An 18,631-nucleotide genomic window follows, 5' to 3' on the forward strand; every position below is an offset into this window, starting at 1 on the left:
CAGAATGAATTACTTTACTTTTTTAACAGTCTTAACCTTGCTGCATTTTGGTATCTCTAAATATATCAGTGTTACAGATAAATCCAGATGTTTCATGCATCACTGAAATGTTTATATTTCATAGGAAACCTTGTCACATCATGTCTTGGCTGGCCTGAGATTGCCTGGGAACTCCCTGACTTCTTTGCTGTGCTCTTCCACCAAGAATATGCTAGGAGATTGCTTAGATTTCTCTATCAGGAGTATCTTATTAAAATGAGGAGCACTTTCTCCCATCTTTTAATTATGCTAATCCGTCTTGGAAATACTGTCTGTTCTCACATATAAGCCAAACTTTCTGCCTACATCTCAACAAGTGAACAGACCAAGTTGGGGTCATAAGCAGCTACAAGATTGTGCTCTAAATTATGCTGGAGTGGAATGACCTTTGCCCTCCAACTCCTGTTCAGCTGTACTGTATATTGGCTACAGTTTAGGATCTACCCCAAACAGTAGAAGTGGGGTGAAAGAAAAGGGAGAATCAAAACCGAGTTTATTTTATTTGTGTGTTTGCTTTGGGGGGTGTATAAATTCTAATTCCAATACACCTAAAATAATGTGTATACCCAGGACTCTGGCATGTAGGTGGTCAGTTTTTAGAGGTCACTTGCTGCCCGCAATCCAGCAGTGTTCTTATGCCATTAACCCCTGCAGCTAACCTGTGCCATGGCTAAGGCAGAGACTCAGAAACTGTACCCAGCTCCCTGACAGAATTGGCCTAATTTTTACATGGTCCCAAGACTTGGCTATATATATCTGCTTGTGTGAGTAAAATGGGTATTTTGAAAGTGGCTATTTGTGCACAGAAATCAGCAGGTAGCTAGATGCACAATTGCATCATTTCCAAATGTCTCTTTTCCTACAGGAATATGGCTTTTGTATGTACAAAAAGATGCATGTGCTGTTTTGAGAATGCAGGATTAGAGGTTACTTCTCAAAATGTGGTCCTGTTTGACTACCTTCGCAAAACTAGTTTCTTGGTGCCAGAGTGGGTCTGAACTTTATGATGCCTAGCTGGAGATCTGTCCTTGTTTTTCCTCCCCATCCCCCCAACCTAAAATTTAGAAAAGTCCTCTCATGGCCAGTTATTTGGAACCTGCATTTTAAATATTTTGCGATTAATTAGAATCCAGAGTTCAACCTTTGCAGTGTTTCTTTTAATTCCTGAAGAATAATCTGAATGCTTAGGCTACGTCTACACTATCCCCGAGAGATCGATTTCTACCCGCCGATCCAGGCGATTAGTGAAGACAAGCCCTTAGTCTCTGAATTAATTTCAAACAGATTAGATACTTGCAATATACACCAGGTGGCACTATTTGAAGAACAAAAATGTAGAGATGGTGGGGATGGATACTTCTAGTGTTAGGTTCACAAAGCCAGGCTGTTTGTCAGTTCAGGCAGTTTGTCAGTTCAGGCATGCTGTATTAGTACATCTATAAATGTAGTGACTTTTTAGATGGAATACTTTAAAGATTATAAGCATTTTTTGTTTTTAAAGGAAAGTGAATGGTCAATATTTTAGCATAATCTATTCACTTACGGTTATTTATGATTGGGCCATGAACTTCCTGATGATGCTAACCAAAGCACCATTAGAAATAAAAAAAAAATAGCTGCTGGTTATCAAGATGTTTGTTTCTGTTAGATTCTAGTTCTCAGGTCCCTTTTCTGAAGTAATTTGACAAAATATAAATAGAGACGTGGCTGAGTAAGACTTGGTTTTCCTTTGGCTTGCTTTTGCTTCATACAAAAGGTCAACTCATAGACTGCAAGGCCAGTGAGGGCCATTGTGATCATCTAGTTGGACCTCCTGTGTAATACAAGCCACAGAACTTCCCCAAAATAATTCTTAGAACAGCTCTTTTAGACAATCCAATTTTGATTTAAAAATTGTCAGTGATGGAGAATCCACCATGACCCTTGGTAAATTGTTCTACTGGTTATCCTCACTGTCAAAAATGTATTCCCAGACTGAATTTGGCTAGCTTTCATTAGATCATGTTATACCTTTCTCTGCTAGATTGAGGAGCCCATTATTAAATATTCCCCATGTGGATACTTAATCAAGTCACTCTTTAATCTTTCTTTGTTAAACTAAATGGATTCAGCTCCTTGAGTCTATCACTATAAGTCATCTTTTCTAATCCTTTAATCATTCTCCTGGCTCTTCTCTGAACCATCTCCAATTTCTCAACATCCTTCTTGAACTGTAGAAACCAGAACTGGACACAGTATTCCAGCAACTGTTGCTTCAGTGCCAAATACAGAGGTTAAATGACCTCTTTGCTCCTACTTGAGATTCCCCTATTTATGGATCCCAGGGTTCCATTAGCTCTTTTGACCACAGCGTCACGTTGGGAGTTCATGTTCAGCTAATTATCCACCACAACCCCTAAATATTTTTCCATTCATAAAAAGAGGCCTGAATTTGGGATTCTCTCTATCCCTGTGAATAATCATAGAAACAATAACGAGTGTCAGTTTGTATTTGGTCTCAAATATGAAGCATATCTTACCGTAAGTCAACTACAGGGCAGAAAGGCAGCATTTTATTCCCATCCCCTTAAAATAAATATGTATTTGCCCTATTAGAGAACTGTGAGGTTTGGGTCTGGTAGGCTTTGTCAGCTTCTTAGGCCCAGGCCTAAAAAGAAACAAGTTTCTGTTGGGAGCCATGTATCAGTCCCTCTCTTGCATTCTGTATTGTGTTGTCTCACCAGTGTTGCAATTGAGGAGGATTAAGATTGAAACCCACCGTGATGGCTGAAGGAAGTTGTTGTCCAATTGTTTCCAGTCAGCTATGTGGCTAGTGAGAAGGAAGCCTGGGGACACAACATTGAGAAATCTCTGTATGTGGCTATAAATAGAACCTGTGGTTGAAATAGCCCTCTGGAAAGTGGTATAAGGCCCCAGACATCAGGCTTAATGTTCCTTCCTCCACAGATACTTGATAGGTCTTCTGATTACCTTCTAAGGGAGCCAGACACACATTCTCGCATGCAACTTTGTGGAAGCCTCCAGCAGGGAATGAAAGTTGCTACTCTCCATGGCACTGTGATCTGGCCAACCTGCAGTGCAAGGTCTTCAGATCTGTAGCTTTCCTGTTACCTCCCAGACCATAGAGCTTGTTGTAACAGCCTTAGGAGACTTCAGATGCATGATGTCCTCCACTCCCCAGCCCCCCAGCGTTGTACAGAAAGGTTGAAATTGTCTTTATGGGCCGGTATGTCAGATCTATATGGATCGACACCAATGCTGATTCAAACGAGTCATGATTGGAAAACAAGGAGTCCTGGCTTTCCAATAGTATAAAGCATTTGTTCCGCTTCCTGGAAGGTTGAGAGATATCAGGCATTAAAATGAAGTCATGCTCACTATCATCTTGCTTTTGTTCTCCCACTTGAAATCTGACATGAATTTAGCTGCTACCACAGTATCTAGAACCCAAGGACAATTAGAAGCCCCAGGGATATATCTTTTATATCTTAAAAAAAATCTTTTTCTCATCCTAGCTTTAAAGAGATTTAAAACATGAATCTTTGTGTGATATCAGCTGTTGAAATCAATTGGGAATTCAAATGGAAATAAAAAACAAAAGTATAACCAGAGTGGCACGATTGTTAAGGTATGGTATCTAGAAGCTCTTTGGCAATCTAGCACTTATTCTTTAGGACAGTAAATATTTCCAAACACTGGCCCCTGGACCAGTGATCTAAAAGACAAAATGTGTAGACAATGTCCAGAACTGAATGCATTCTCCCATGTGAAGGGGTTTTTATTTGTTTTTCAATATTGGCTATAGGGTCTACAAGTCAGTATTCATAATAAAATTTTGAACCAGAAGTCTGAGAAGGAAAATCAGGATCCTTAATTCTAACTGGAATTTTTGCCTTGCAAGAAGGCATTTGGGTTGTTTACACACACAAACTGTGACTCAAGAAGCAATTTGCTAACTCGGAAATGTAAAATCTAGCTACTTACTGCAAAGCAGTGGGGTGAGCATGTTAGATATCTGTATCTGGTGCTGAGGAGTGCTGGGAGAAGATCCCTTCTTGTGCTGACTGTGGGCATGTTACAAAATTAATATTTATTTAAGAGCAAGCTGTTCTTGATATGGCATTTCTGTCAAAATATTAGGTATAGCTAGCTTTGTTTTCCAAAATGCTACAGAGCATGATCTTCTGCATAGGTAGATAATTTTTTCAGGGTACTGGAGTTGCCCTAGCATTGGCGTGTGAACATTCCAAATATGTCCAATCACCCTAGAGTATGCAGTAGGACCTAATGCAGAGAATACGGATGCAGTGGTGTGGAAGGCATCAGAAAGCCCTGGCCTGTGCTGACTGTGTTATAGCATTTCTCTTCTTGCAATGCGAATCCAACTTGTTTGTTGCATATCAGTGGACAATGTCTTCTTTCTTCCTGAACGTGGTATAAAATGTGCAGGCAATTCCCTTTGCATGATAAAAAAGGGAAGTTCTTCTGATATATTTACTATCTGCTTTAAAACCTGAATGCCTCCGCATAATTAAGTCTACTATGGCACATGCACTTGTTTATTCACTAACATGCCCACTGGGGATGTTTTTTCCTAACCCCAGGGACTTAGTAGAGGTTGACTTATGACCTGAAGCTTGAGGATTTGTAGCCCTTACACATTTATATCCTAGCAGTCAGATGCCTGTCTAATCTTCTTCTGAATCCCATTGACCTCCTCCCCTCAATAATATTTGTGGAAGTGAGTTCCTTAGGACCATTATGCATTGTTTTTTAAAAAAATACTCTTTTTAGCAGTGCTAAAGTTGTGGCTTTTTAATTTCATTGGGTGACTCCTGATCTCTTACCATACAGAAGGGTAAATAGAATCATATGAGTGACCTTCTCTGTACCATTCATTATTTTATGCACCTCAATCATGTCACGCTCCTTTTCTTCAAAGAATCTTATTAGTCTCACCACATGTGGAAGCCTTTCTATTATTCAAATAATTTTCATTGTCCGTTTTTCAACCCTCCATACTTACTATGTTATGTTTGAGGCTGGGTGGCCAGAACTGAATAAAGTAGTTCAGATGAGGGCGAAATAGCCATTTATATAATGTCATATTTTCATTATTAGTCTCTATTCCTTTCTTAATACAAAGCAACTTCTTGCTGGATTTCTTTAATAACTATTGTCAAAGAGGAAATGTTTCTATTCAGCTGTCTGCAAAGACCCCCAGATTTTTCTCCTGAGTGTTTAGTTCATTAGATGCCATCATTGTGTACCATTCAGGGCTTAAAGATTTTGTTTCTTTAGTAGTCTGCTGCAGAGTATTCCTCATAATGCCACAATGTACAGAAATCAAGATAAGCAGCTGGTGGGTCTAGGAAGCCATATAATGCAAAACGATAGTATCAAAAGGTGGCCTACTATAAAAGAGCCAGAGCTAATCCCCCAAAATTTGTAGAAAAAAATGTCATTGTGCCTAATTTCTCCAATGGAGGAGGGGTGACAGTTTACTGAACAAAGAGACAGGATATTTGTAAGCAAAAATGCTGTTCTATTTCTTGCAGCTTTTTTCTTTTCACTTCTATAGCACCTTCCATCTGAAAGCCTCAAAGCCCTTTACAGATATTAATTAATTAAGCTTCACAACAACCTTGTGAAGCAGGTAAATATTGTTGCATCTATTTTACAAATGGGGAAACTGAAACAGAGAGAGATTAAGTGTCATGCATAAGGTTACACAGCAAATCCGTAACAGAGCCAGGAACAGATCCCAGGAGTTCTGACTGCCAGTTACCTGCTATAACCTGAAGATAACACTGTCCTGAGGAGCCAGCACTAGCTAAAGCATCAATCTGGCGGCGTTCTATGAAACCAACAAAATCATCAACTTGGCTGTTTTTTCTCTCAAAGGCAGCCCTCTCCTTACTGCACTGCTCCACCTGGTACCCATCCCTTCAGGAACAGGCTGTTGTGATGCCTTCCATGTGCAGAACATGGCCAATTAGGCATTACCGTTACTCACCAGAACTGGCTGGGCATCTCAATGTTAGCATTTATGTTGTTTGTTGAACTCTCTAATCATCCAATTCAGTTTTCTGTTGCTTTTTGTTGTTGTTGTTGTTGTTGTTGTTAATCTGAGCATTTGGGGGCTGGGACAATAACTATGTTGCCTCTGTGCCACTTTATATGACAATTATGCTTAAAGCTAGGAAAGCAGTAACTTTAAAGGACAGGGTGGGGGAGCCCTTTCCTCAGATATAAGGGATTGATCCTACACACCAAATTGAATGGTGACTTCCGTGGTGCAGAACCAGGCACATGCTGAAGCAAAAGGTTTCACCCATTCAGTTTCTGTTGTTACGTTGCCCAACTCTAATGAGGCTGCTCACCTGCCAAAAGAAATAGCCCACTAATGATCTGATCCAAAAGCTGATTGAAGCCAAAAGGGTTCTTTTCATTGACCTCAGTGGTTTGGATCAGACCTTAACAATGTCCATGACTTAACAGCAGATTTTTGTCAGGTAGTTTGAGACTGAGAAAGCCAATGAGATGTTTTTGTTCAAAAAAATCTTCGACTAGTGAGACATGCTCTGCCTCTGTTCAAACCCACCTGCTTTGGCTGAACGATATTGAAATATAATGTTCCATAGCCTAGAATGAGTGTAATGATAAAGAAAAGTGCATGTGGAAAACTGTAGATAAATACCAGTGAAATATGTAGAGATCCATGAGAAATGAAATTCTTCAATCAGGAAGACAAAGCGTGCTGTGTTTAAAAATGTCATTGCATTACTTTGCAAATTTTACAGAATCAAATCAAGAGGCTAATAGTTAACCAACTACTCAGTGTTACAAATGCATGGCCAATATAAAGTACACTTCTACCCCGATATAACGTGACCCAACATAACACGAATTCGGATATAACGTGATAAAGCAGTGCTCGGGGGGGGGGGCATGCGGGGCTGCGCACTCCGACGGATCAAAGCAAGTTTGATATAACGCGATTTCACTTATAAAGCCAAACGATTTTTTGACTCCCGAGGACAGCGTTATATGAGGGTAGAGGTGTAGTTGAAAGCAATTCTGGCCTTAGGCAGACTTTTGGAGTTGTTCAACCATCTGTGTGAGTGTCTCGTTATTTATATGTAGTGATGTGTGTGTGTGTGGGAGGGGACAGAGAATATATGAAATGTATGGTACAAAGGCGTGAGTTGGGGATGGACATGTAACTCACAAGTGAGTGAGATTATCCTAAATGAGTGACATTCAACCCTTGATTCCATCCCACACCGTCATTTATTCTGTATATGCCATATGCTGCTAAAATAATATTTTAAGGCTGTTTTGGAGTTTTTAAATATTTAATAGGATTGTTTTATGTCCTGCCTCAGGTACCATCACTCTAACTGCAGGATGCAGAAACCTCAAAAAATGAGCTAGAATTGTTTTTCTGTACCCTAACAATGCAACAGCTTTAATGTCTGATATCTCAGGATCTTGCAGGGCAAGAAGCAAGTGCTAGGTCCTCAAATGGAGATCTCCTGTTTCCAGCCCTGCATGGTCATATGATATCAAATGTTAAAGTCATGAAATTTTTATCTGTAAATAAAAGCTGTAATTAAGGCCGAACTGAATCTAACCATCTCCCACCTTGGCTAGCATAAATTTGGAAGAGAAGCAGCACACTGGCAAGTTAATTTAAAACAAAACAAAACAAAAAATGAATGCCAGCTGTTTGGGGCTGGGATGTTAAGTCTTACGGGGGATGGATTAGTGCAGGGGTGGCCAACCTGTGGCTCCGGAGCCACATGCGGCTCTTCAGAAGTTAATATGTGGCTCCTTGTATAGGCACCAACTCCAGGCTGGAGCTACAGGCGCCAACTTTCCAATATGCTGGGGGGGTGCTCGCTGCTCTGCCACAGGCCCTGCCCCCACTGCATTCCTTCCCCCCCTTCCCTGAGCCTGCTGTGCCCTCGCTCCTCCCCCACACCCGAGCTTCCTGCATGCCACGAAACAGCTGATCGGGAGGTACGGTGGTGAAGTGCTGATTGGCGGGGCTGCCGTTGGGCGGGCAGGTGATGGGGGCTGCTGACGTATTACTGTGGCCCTTTGGCAATGTACATTGGTAAATTCTGGCTCCTTCTCAGACTCATGTTGGCCAATCCTGTGGGTGGAGTACTGGGGAAGCTATCAAAGGTACATGATAAATTCATTCTTCATATGATTCTACAATTACCACATGGATATTATTGCCATATATAGATGGATGTGTGTCTCTCTCTCTCTCTCTGAATAACTTCAGTAATGCTAATAATCATTCTCCATAATATTTCACTTGTCATTTGAGAATCTCAAAGTGCAAACTGATTTGGGAAGGTTAGGAAGTTTACTATTATCTCCATTTTACAGATGGGGGAAACTGAGATACACAGAGGTTAAGTGATTCAGTAGCAGGGGCAGAGACCAGTTCTGTCCCCATTTTCTGTGCTTTAGCCATTGAACCCATATGTTCCTCCCTTGATAATATCACATGGCATACTTTTTCATTCATTGCATAATTGGATCCCACAAGTTCTTCCACCAAACTATCTACAAGCAATCTGAGTTGTTCACAGAGACTAGGAGATTTTCAAATCTTCCTAGATATTTTCTGTTCATTCGGCTTATGCCTCCTACAGTCTGTTCAGGCTCAATTTCAGCGGACTACAAACCCCTAGCCTGATTTTTTCATGGCTCTAAGAGGATACATCATTGAAGTCACTTTATAAGAAATGCAACATGAATTTTATTCAAAACAGCCTCATGAGGTAGACGTTTCCACCAAAACTTCTGTAGTTTAAAATGTTAATCAAGCCTAGAACTTGAGGCTGGAAAAGGAAGCATTATGGTCCGAATCTTACTGCCATCAAAGTCAATAGCTAAACTTCCATTGACCTGTATGGCTCCAGGGTTGGGCTTTCTATGGCCTATTTTTGTTGATCTTCCACGGTTGCTTAAAAAGATGTGTTGACCAAATCCCTGTTGCAACAAGAAATGCTTCATTTGTCTTCAAGTTGCAAGGAATCCTTGGGTTTCAGGTTTAATCACATTGGTGTTCATTTTCTTAGCACAGGTGCAGCAGTGAACAGCAGTGAAAGCCTCCCTCCATCCTCATCTGTCAACGACATCTCCTCCATGTCCACTGACCAAACCCTGGCATCTGACACCGACAGCAGCTTGGAAGCTTCTGCAGGACCCCTCGGTTGTTGCAGGTGACTAGCCGCCTGCCTGCGAAACCCAACGTTCTTCAGAAGATGAGGCAATTTAGGGGGAAAATAATAACAAGAATAAACGATGGAAAGGAAGAGAAATAAAAGATAAAGATTTAAATGAAACAACCCTTTTCAGCCAGCTTCTCCTACAGAGTTATGTAATGCAGCTAAGCTCAAGTATATATTTAACTTATAGTTGCTCTGCTTTGGTCTTCTTCCAATGATGCTTACTGAAAAAAGAGGGGAATTAAAGAAGCCTTTTTTTCCATAAAATGTAAAATTAATGGCTGCAAAACCAGCAACCTGCAACCGTCTTTTTCACACTGGCATGACAAGGTGTGCAGTAGCCACTCTACGTATGTATGTGTGTGTATCTGATTTCACTATCTTGCTAATCTATTTTATCTACTTCTGCCCACTTAGACAGATATACACACATTTATCTCAGTACATGTACAGCACACACACAATGTGTATGATAGTATGTGCAACTGTGTATCTCTATACATTATATATAGATACACAATATGCACTCTAGAACTAATTGGCCCATTTCATGAGAACTACATAAATACATCTGTAACATATTGCCAGTATATAATCTGTTCAATTTGTTCATTAAGTTGTATATCATATAAGATTTGTAAAAGCAAAAATAATAAGTCAAGCCTGAGCTCTCTCAGACCCTTGAAGATGTAGCACCCAAATTTCAACTGATATATATATTTTTAATAATACTGGTTTGTACGGAGGATGCACGGAATGGAGATTTACAAGGAAAATGTGCATCAGTGGTGCATGCTAACATTTGTTGCTTTGATTTTTAGAACAGATATGAGTTAGGACAAGGTTAAAAGGAAGCACATCTGTCTTTGGGGGCTGTGGGGGTTGAGGATGGAGGAGTTGTCCTGTGAATACCTAATATCTCAGCCCACAAGGACTTCAGAGACAAACTTTTCATAGTGATAATACAGTGAGTTATTTTTCTTAGTTTATAGATAGGCTTATCATTGTTAATTATAATGTGAATGTGTGTGTTAGGAGCTAAAATGTGGGGGGATAGGCTCAGATAACAAGAAGGATGTACACAATTTTTATGTATCATTTATGATTAGGTGCGTGGGAAGCCAGGATTGCAGACAAGGGATGTTTGCAGTCTACTTCCTCTCTAGGTATTTGTTGCTGCAAAGGAGTTGAATTCCCTTTAAATAATTTCCCTCGTGGGAATTACAGTACTTGGACACCATTGATTCTATAGTTCCTTTCAGCCTTTTTCCCCCCCCAGTGACAAATCAGCTGATTCCTCAAAATGCTTCATCAACTGGGCTACACACAGCAGGTTAGTAAATTGAATGGTCAAATATTCTCATACACTTAATAGGCTTTGCCTTTGTTTACCAGCCAAGAGCCAAGCTGGGAGTGTAACAATCAGGATCTCAGGCAGCTTTTGCATATTTCTAAAGAAGCCAATATTGAGTAAATATCAATTGGATTTTGATAGATAATAATACTTTGAACCTGTCGCAGAGAGTAGTGTCAGGTCTTTTAACAGCATACAGCAACACTACACAATTGTTTAGAGCAAGTGAAGAACAGTTTTTCTGTCTGAAACAGCAATGAGGATTTTAGGTAGGCAAAATGCAATTGTCTGAGTTGGAATTTAGCCAGAATTCTAGGGTTCACATCTCTCTCCTCTTATCCAAATGTGCTGTGCCATCTGTAATGTATGCCTCATCCAAATGGCAGGAAGAGTTAATTTAAATAGCTTATTCTATTTAACTGTAATGTATGACAATTTTTGAATCTACAAATATTTGATTGGACAGTTGACAAATCTGCCATCCCTAAGCTGGGGAAAATATCTGAATATCAACTGAGATTTTGTCCAGAGTAAAAAGCAAACAATAAAGCTTCCACTCAAGTATGTAAAATAAAAGTAAAGAATAAATGTAATGTAATCTCAGAGTTAGTAGCTCTGAGTGGTCTTGAAATTACACTATAAAGTAATTTTTCCCCAGGTATGTTTTGGTGGCTTTTTTTCCATTACATTTTTTCATATATTGAAAACAAAATTATGTATGTGATTTTTCTAAAAACTCAGTTACAGCAGTAGGTGTGAAAGCAATAACTATAAACAATAAATTACTACTGCTAAATAGATTTAGCAATATTCTCTCTTAAAGCCATGAAACATCAAATTATTGTTTAGCAACATGACCTTAATCCAGCTTCAGGTGAATGCAAATACTAGTGAAAGGGTTTAAAGGGATACCACAAAGCATTGTAGGCGTGTCAAAGCAATAACACTGAGGGGGACTCCTTAGCAATAATAGCAGATATCAGCTCCAGATTTCAATCATCATACATTAACACTAGTAAAATATAGAGAATTCACCTCCATTTTATATCCCCCTGGTGTGCACCATTTTGGGTTGTCTTCTCAACCCAAAAAAGGGTGAGCCTCTTGGAGTGACAGATTATTAAATGAGTGCAACTAACTACAAACATGCCATAGACTTGAAGACTTTCCGTGCAGTGATAGTAATGCTGTGAACATAGCTACACAGGTAGTAGCTGGGAAGTGCTTTGTAGAGAGGTGTGTGGACACTCTCCCAAGTTTAATTTGTCAAAACTAGAACAATGACCACTCTCTTGTGCGGTACTATTCATTTTTCCCTGGGCTCATGAAAAGGGATGCAGTCACCATAAAAGACGTCCTAGTGATTGGCACTATAGGAATCCCTATAATAAGGAATACAGTTTATCTAAATGCCTGTCTAAGGCCCTGATTCAGCAAAACACCAATGCATGTGCCTAAGTCACACACAGGTCAATGTGACTTACACATATGCTTATCCTTAAGTATGTGCTTTAATCCTTTGCTGAACAGGGATGAACATACTTAAGTGCTTTGCTGAGTTGTGGCCTAAGACAACAATCATAGCATTTCTTTTTGTCCTTAAATTTGTCAATCTTCCTTTTGGGCAGCTCTGCTCTTTGAAGGGTGCAAGGCTCTCCACCCTGGACAAAGCTATCAGCAAATGAACAATAGACCTTGGCGGATCTGTCAGAGCTGGAGTAACAACCCCTCAAACATGAATAGTATCATTCATTTTCACTTGGCTCAGGAAGTTGATGCTGTCAACATGTAACCTAAAGGAATACAGGTACCAATGAACTAGAAACTACAGTGATGGACGCTCTGTAAATACCTATGGATAGATAAAAACCTTCATAGTTTCTAGACGTTCCAGACATCTGTGTTTCAAGCCTTCTCCTCATTAGTTCAGTATTGTAGCCAGCATGAAATGATGGTTGCTCTTATTCTCTCTTGCCAGTGATTTTTAAATCTACCTCTGTTTTTAATAATATTAATTAATACCTCGCACTTGTATACTTTTATCTGAAGTTTTCAAAGTGCTTTACAGCTAAAATAATGGAGAGAATGAGACACATTCTGGCTAAGGGCTAGATTTAATGCCCGAAGCTGCAGATAGGCACCTATGCACTTTTGAAATATCCCACTTAGGTGCCTAACTCTCATTGACTTCCATTGAAGTTAGGTGCCTAGGTGCTTTTGAAAATTCCACTAGGCATCTATCTGCATCTTGAGGTGTCTGATACCTTTAAGTGACTTCCTTAAATCATGTTGATAGCCACTGGCAGAGTAAAGTGATTGCCATTCTCTGTTCTGAACACTAATTAAAGTCACTTTAAGAAACTGTAGAGGAAGGAAATGATTGAAGAACCTCTCCAATGGGGCTACTACATCTTCAGGGGCATCTTTCTAAGTTTCTGGATGGTATGAGAACTCTACAGGAATTACAGCGTACTAATGCTTCTAAGAGACTGGTATTTTTCCTTGATTGAATGGGAAGGAGGTTGAAATAAACAGATGGTTATGCAGGTCTAGCTGTTGGTATTGAGATTAACCTTGCTCCTACAGACTTGATGGCTGTTGGAAGAGTGGTTTCTTTTTAGGCTTGCTCTGGTTATGCATGATTGACTAATCCTCTCCCTTATAGAAAAATATAGAATGTAATAGAAAATAATCACCAGCCTATAGAATTTAAATAGAGGTATACTTTTCTGCTATAGGATTCTAAAGATTGATTCAAGAAATCTACAGAAAGGATAATATCCACAGAGCCGTACTGGTTTCAATAAATTCTAAAGAAACATTCCATGAGGATTTTAATGTATCTTTAGACAATTAAACTATTTCTTTAAGTTGGTCCAAAACTGAGATTTTTGCAACTCACATTCTTATTCTGAATTCTAGTTTACACGGGATGCCTGATGTAACCTCAAGTTCAGTAGATTACTATATCACATAGCATTTAAGTGGAAGTACACTTATGGTAGCTTATTTTATTTATCAAAACCAGAACAAAGATGACTAATTCGTTGCATTTTTCCTTTTGAAATTCTTTTCTTCATGGCATAAATCTGTAACTCCAAGAGGTGGCAACATTGGCTAGATCAGATGATGCTGTGGCAGTACTACTCTGCTAAATTTACAAGCCAAGCTGAGGCTCCCATATTTGGTTTCACTTTCAGGCTGTTACCTGGTGCTTACTGAGGCCTGGTCCCCACTAAGTCCCCAAATCGGACTAAGGTACGCAAATTCAGCTACGTTAATAACGTAGCTGAATTCGAAGTACCTTAGTCCAAACTTACCGCGGTCCAGACACGGCAGGAAGTCTCCCCCTGTCGACGCCGCGTACTCCTCTCGGCGAGCTGGAGTACCGGCGCCGACTGTGAGCACTTCCGGGATCGATCCCAGAACATCGATGGCGTGCCGCCGGACCAGCCGGTAAGTGAAGACTAGCCCTGAAGAAACTAGACTTATGGCAGTGCCCTGAGGGCAATTTCCATAACACTGTCCCTTCATTAAATGCAATCCAAGTTAATACTATTCAGCGGAGCTGGTTGGAGGTTTTCTAACAACATTTTTTTTTTCATCTGAACATGCAGATTCATCAGAACCTAAACTGTTTGTGAGAAAGGGTTGTTTTTGATGAAGCTTCCAATTTGAAAAATTTTGGAGGGAAGAAAAAATTTTGAAATTGCCACAACATCCCAAGTTGACCTGATCTGATTTGTATTTTTATGATCAGTTTGTAGAAAATTTTGAAGATTTTTACTTTTTTGTCCCTATTTGGGACAAGACAAATTTTCAAAAATTCTCATATTTCCTACCCCGCTATACGCTTTAGTGTTTCTGAGGAGAGGAACACAGAATGGAAACCTGTTGGGAAAAGAATTAGACTTGTTTTTGCCTGACTATTTAACAAAAATCTGAGTTAGGTGTTTAGGTTTATAATTTTTTTGCGTGCACGAGTGTGTGTGTGTGTGTGTGGTTTTTTAGGTTTTTAGCGATATACTAATATTTGATCCAAATTTCTTAATGTGGAAAATAACCCTGTAAACTTAATCAAACCATGCATCTTCAAGAATCTGATAGTTGTGCTTGTTTGAATTTACATCAGTTTTCAAAGGATACTGTTAACTTGTGGCAGGCTCAAGATGAACTTTAAATAAATATACCCCCTACACAAACAAAAAAAACGTTCAGCAGATTTGAATATTCCACAACTATGTAATGTCTTAATTAGAAAAAAAATTGTTTGTCATCTTTATTGATAGCTCTGTCCAATGGAATTTAGTGGAATCCATGAGATATATTAGGAACTTGTCAGAAAGACCCAATATGTCTTTTTGTAATTAGGTATTGATTGTAAGAGCTGAATTGTTTAAACTTCATTTCTGTTCAGTTTCGTCAACAAATGTCAGGTTAAGGCTTTTGGAGAAGGTCCAAGTCTGCAAAAAGAACATTGAAAACTGCTGCCAAGGCCCAGTAAGTCATTTCCAGCTGAGGCTGAAAGGTTGAAATGTATATACTCAAGTAAGACTTGGCCACTTTGGAAACTAAAATATCCTCAGTGTGCTTATCAGTTTAGACAGGCACACCTGTTCTCTTTGCTAATTTCCACTGAACAGGGCCATTTTTTTCTTCTAGAAAACGAGATATTTACAATGTAAATAGCTGAACTGATTCTTTTCTTCTCTGTAACTAATATGTAATAATCCACCACCTCGTCTTGTTGGATCTTTTAAAAAAAGACCATGGTATGCCTAAATGTAGTTGACCTCTGGCTATTTCCTTGGTCAGGAATGTACTGAGAAGGAAGATCCCAGGGGTTTCAGTGTATATAAAGAATCATGTATATTTAGTAAATTGAGTAAGTGGGACTTACGGCCAGTATACATTAAACAATAACACTAACAAAATCTCCAAACCCTAACTAGGAAAATGAACTGTTCACCTTGCCATGTCCATTCTGTAATAAGACACCTGCCTGTAGTCCTGCATGAGCAGACTTCAAAGTATAACTGACATTAGGGACTGTAACATATCAGTGTTGATAAAAGTAGATTATTAAAAAAGACCAAAAAGCCAGTAACAGTTCAGCATGAAGACTGGGGGATAAATGTCCAACTTTGTTGCAAGATCCTAGATTGACGCGGTAGCCAGAACCAGTAAGCATGGATAAACTGAAATAGTGACATTTAATGAGGAACTTGACATATTACCATTTCTCCCTCCTTACATTGTTTTCTTTTTCCCCTTCTATGTTCCCTCTGGTTGGTTTAAGGGGCCTATATTGGCTTTGGTTTCATTCATCAATGTTTTGAGAGTCAATATTGACCCAATGCATTCTGATAGTTTTGAATTATTAAAAGCAGAAGGGACTTTCCTACCCCTTCATCTCAAAAGGAAATCTTGTCTGAGTTCTTCTCGTGAAGATACTTTTCACGGGTGTACTGATTTGCTTTTGTTTAGTTGGTTTTTAGTGTTCCAGATAAATAACACAGTGTAGTAAATCATATTGATATAGGGTTTCATTATGCATGTCTTCTGCACCTATTAACTTCGGTGAGACTTTGGGTGCACCAAGTCATGTAGGGTCAAGATTCAAATGAAATACTTTAAGTACTCTGTCGGTGAAGCCCCAAGTGCACCTCTGTGACTGTACATTGGGAAAGCTGCTGAATTTTACAGAATGGGACCCTCCTTACCTGTGAAGAAGCTGTAGCCAATGAGTGAACTTCACTCCTCCTCCTCAGGGGACCTGCATGAGGCCTGTGCTCCACTTATGCCCTATTTTGAGGAGTTAAAGTGTTGTGGAGGAACTTGTTAAGGGCTCTCTGCACAGGAGTGTATTTCACCTACTGTGAACATGCATGTATATGTCAAGACAGACTGTTCCAATAAGGAATGTTTGGGTTGCTTTCATTAAGAACTGGCTCTATACTAATTTAATTAAAATAGTTGTAGCCAGGAATTCCTATTTTATCTTCATGTGGGGGGAGAAAAGGTAAACACAGTGAGCTCTTACAGCCCACTCTGTTTTCTTGCCCCTTTCCTTCACTCCTTATTAAATTATGGAGATTAAATCAGCCTAAAGCAACCCTCAACTTACTTAGATACCTTTAAGGAGCAGAATAGAAAAGAGAGGGGTTTGGGTAACATTACTATTGTAAATCAGTGATAAGCAAGGGATTCAAATGTCTTTTTTTGTTAAGATAGTGATGTTATTAGGCTATGCAGAGCTGAGTACCCTACAGTAACCAGGCAAAACAAGTTGAGCGTTGTGGTCTATTCTTCTTCCAGTTTTCATGCAAAGAAATGGGCCCAAACTAAAATATTTGCACTGCAAATCAATGGGGTTTGAATTAATTTGGATTTAAAGCCCAGGCTCCAAACACCTTTATAAGGTTTTGGTTCCAAAATGGAACGGGGAGGAGAGGGATATTTTCCATTTAAATGTACTTGAAAACTTCCAACACGGGGTTTTTGTGAGGCTTGCACCTCTCCAGCATGGAAGTAAAAATCTTTGTGAGAACATTTCATGAGATCTCGGCACCACTGAATCCAAATCCACACTCTAGCCCATAGTTTGACTTCAAACAAACCCTGAATCCTAAATTACAGTGGTTCTGGATCAGGATGTGGCCATTGCAGTTGCATATCTCATAATGCCCATTGATCTTTAGGGGGAGCTGTGGACCCCAAACTTGAAATTTCAGTTCTTTAGTCTGCTGGTGTCACTTTTAATTTCACTTGTTTGGGTGAAAAGTAGTTGGTTATAAAAGATTGGTTATGGCAAATAACCTATGTTGAATAGCATTTATAGAAATGTGGCAAAACTTTACCTGTCCATTTGTTCAGGGCACATAGGTAAGAGAGCAGTATCATCATTGGGATTAAGATCAGCAAGTAGACTTTGTGCCTGGCAAAAATTAATGAGGAGACTGTAAGGCTGGGTTAAGCATATTAGTGCAGGTTCTAATTCAGCTTAGAAGTTTGGTATGGCTTCAGTCGATCTGAATGGTGGAGGCAGGTGCTGGTGTGATGGAAAACTAAAGCCTGATGGTCCTGTAGATTGAAACTGTGGCCAACAACCAGTCATTTTGGCTCTCTCCACATTACTAATGGCAATGTGGTTTGTCTCTTGTAGGGGTTTTTTGGGGGTAGCATCATACTATTGTTTAGAAAAACACGTTCTCCAATTAAACTGCTCCCTGGCTAAGACCTTCCTCAAAGCAATACAAATAAAGCGTGAACTCCATTTCAGGTTAATGAACTGTGCCTTCTCCAGCAGATGGTCATGATTTTTAATCATAATGTCCTCCTATTAACTGCACAGCTTGAAGCCTGAATTGCTAAGCTAGCATGTCTTCAAGAACATGTGATTATGGGTCTCCTAGTGTATGGTGCATTATGAGCAAGTTTAGTTGGTTTAATTACTAGTGATTTCTTAATGGATTTGTCATATTTTAAAATAGGCCTCAGGGAAGGATTAATTATTGTTTGTCTTGTTGATGCCTCAGTTGAAAGCTCTGTCCATATCCCAGCAGGACACATATTTGTGTATAACAGTAACTGGGCCAGTGAAAAAAATAGCTACTTTTCTGAATGCTTGTGCCAAGTCTCCTTATAGGGTAGATACTGTAAATGTAGAACAAAGGATTTGAGCAACTAAAACATTTCCCATTCAAAGGAGGATTGTGAAAGGAATTTCAAGATGGTTAAGAACTTCCAGCTCTGCAGGAAGAAAATGTGTGATCTCATCTTATTACAAACTATATGTTTTTTGCAGTGGTGTCATAGCCACAGTGGTTCCAGGATATTGGAGAGACAAGGTGGGTGAGGTAATATCTTTTACTGAACCAACCTCTGTTGGTGAGAGAGACAAACTTTCTAGCTACACAGAGCTCTTGCTTGTCTCTTTCACCAATAGAAGTTGGTCCAATAAAAAGCTATTAACTCATCCACC

General features: G+C 39.5%; 1 protein-coding gene across 8 annotated transcripts in view; it reads left to right on the top strand.

The window, feature by feature from the left end:
- Positions 1-13,863, top strand: part of MAPK10 (mitogen-activated protein kinase 10) — a 258,639-nt gene extending 244,776 nt beyond the window's left edge. For 7 of the 8 annotated variants that reach the window (XM_034771494.1, XM_034771498.1, XM_034771497.1 and 4 more), the window contains one exon: positions 9,149-13,863. In XM_034771494.1, the coding sequence (XP_034627385.1) occupies positions 9,149-9,291 (143 nt within the window). In that variant the 3' untranslated portion in view covers positions 9,292-13,863. Of the gene's footprint in view, positions 1-9,143 lie in introns of all 8 variants that reach the window. The other variant, XM_034771501.1, reaches the window with a different exon arrangement.
- The last annotated feature ends 4,768 nt before the right edge of the window (positions 13,864-18,631 follow it).

The sequence above is a fragment of the Trachemys scripta genome, chromosome 5 (genome assembly GCF_013100865.1).
Source record: "Trachemys scripta elegans isolate TJP31775 chromosome 5, CAS_Tse_1.0, whole genome shotgun sequence".
Taxonomy (NCBI): Eukaryota; Metazoa; Chordata; order Testudines; family Emydidae; genus Trachemys; species Trachemys scripta.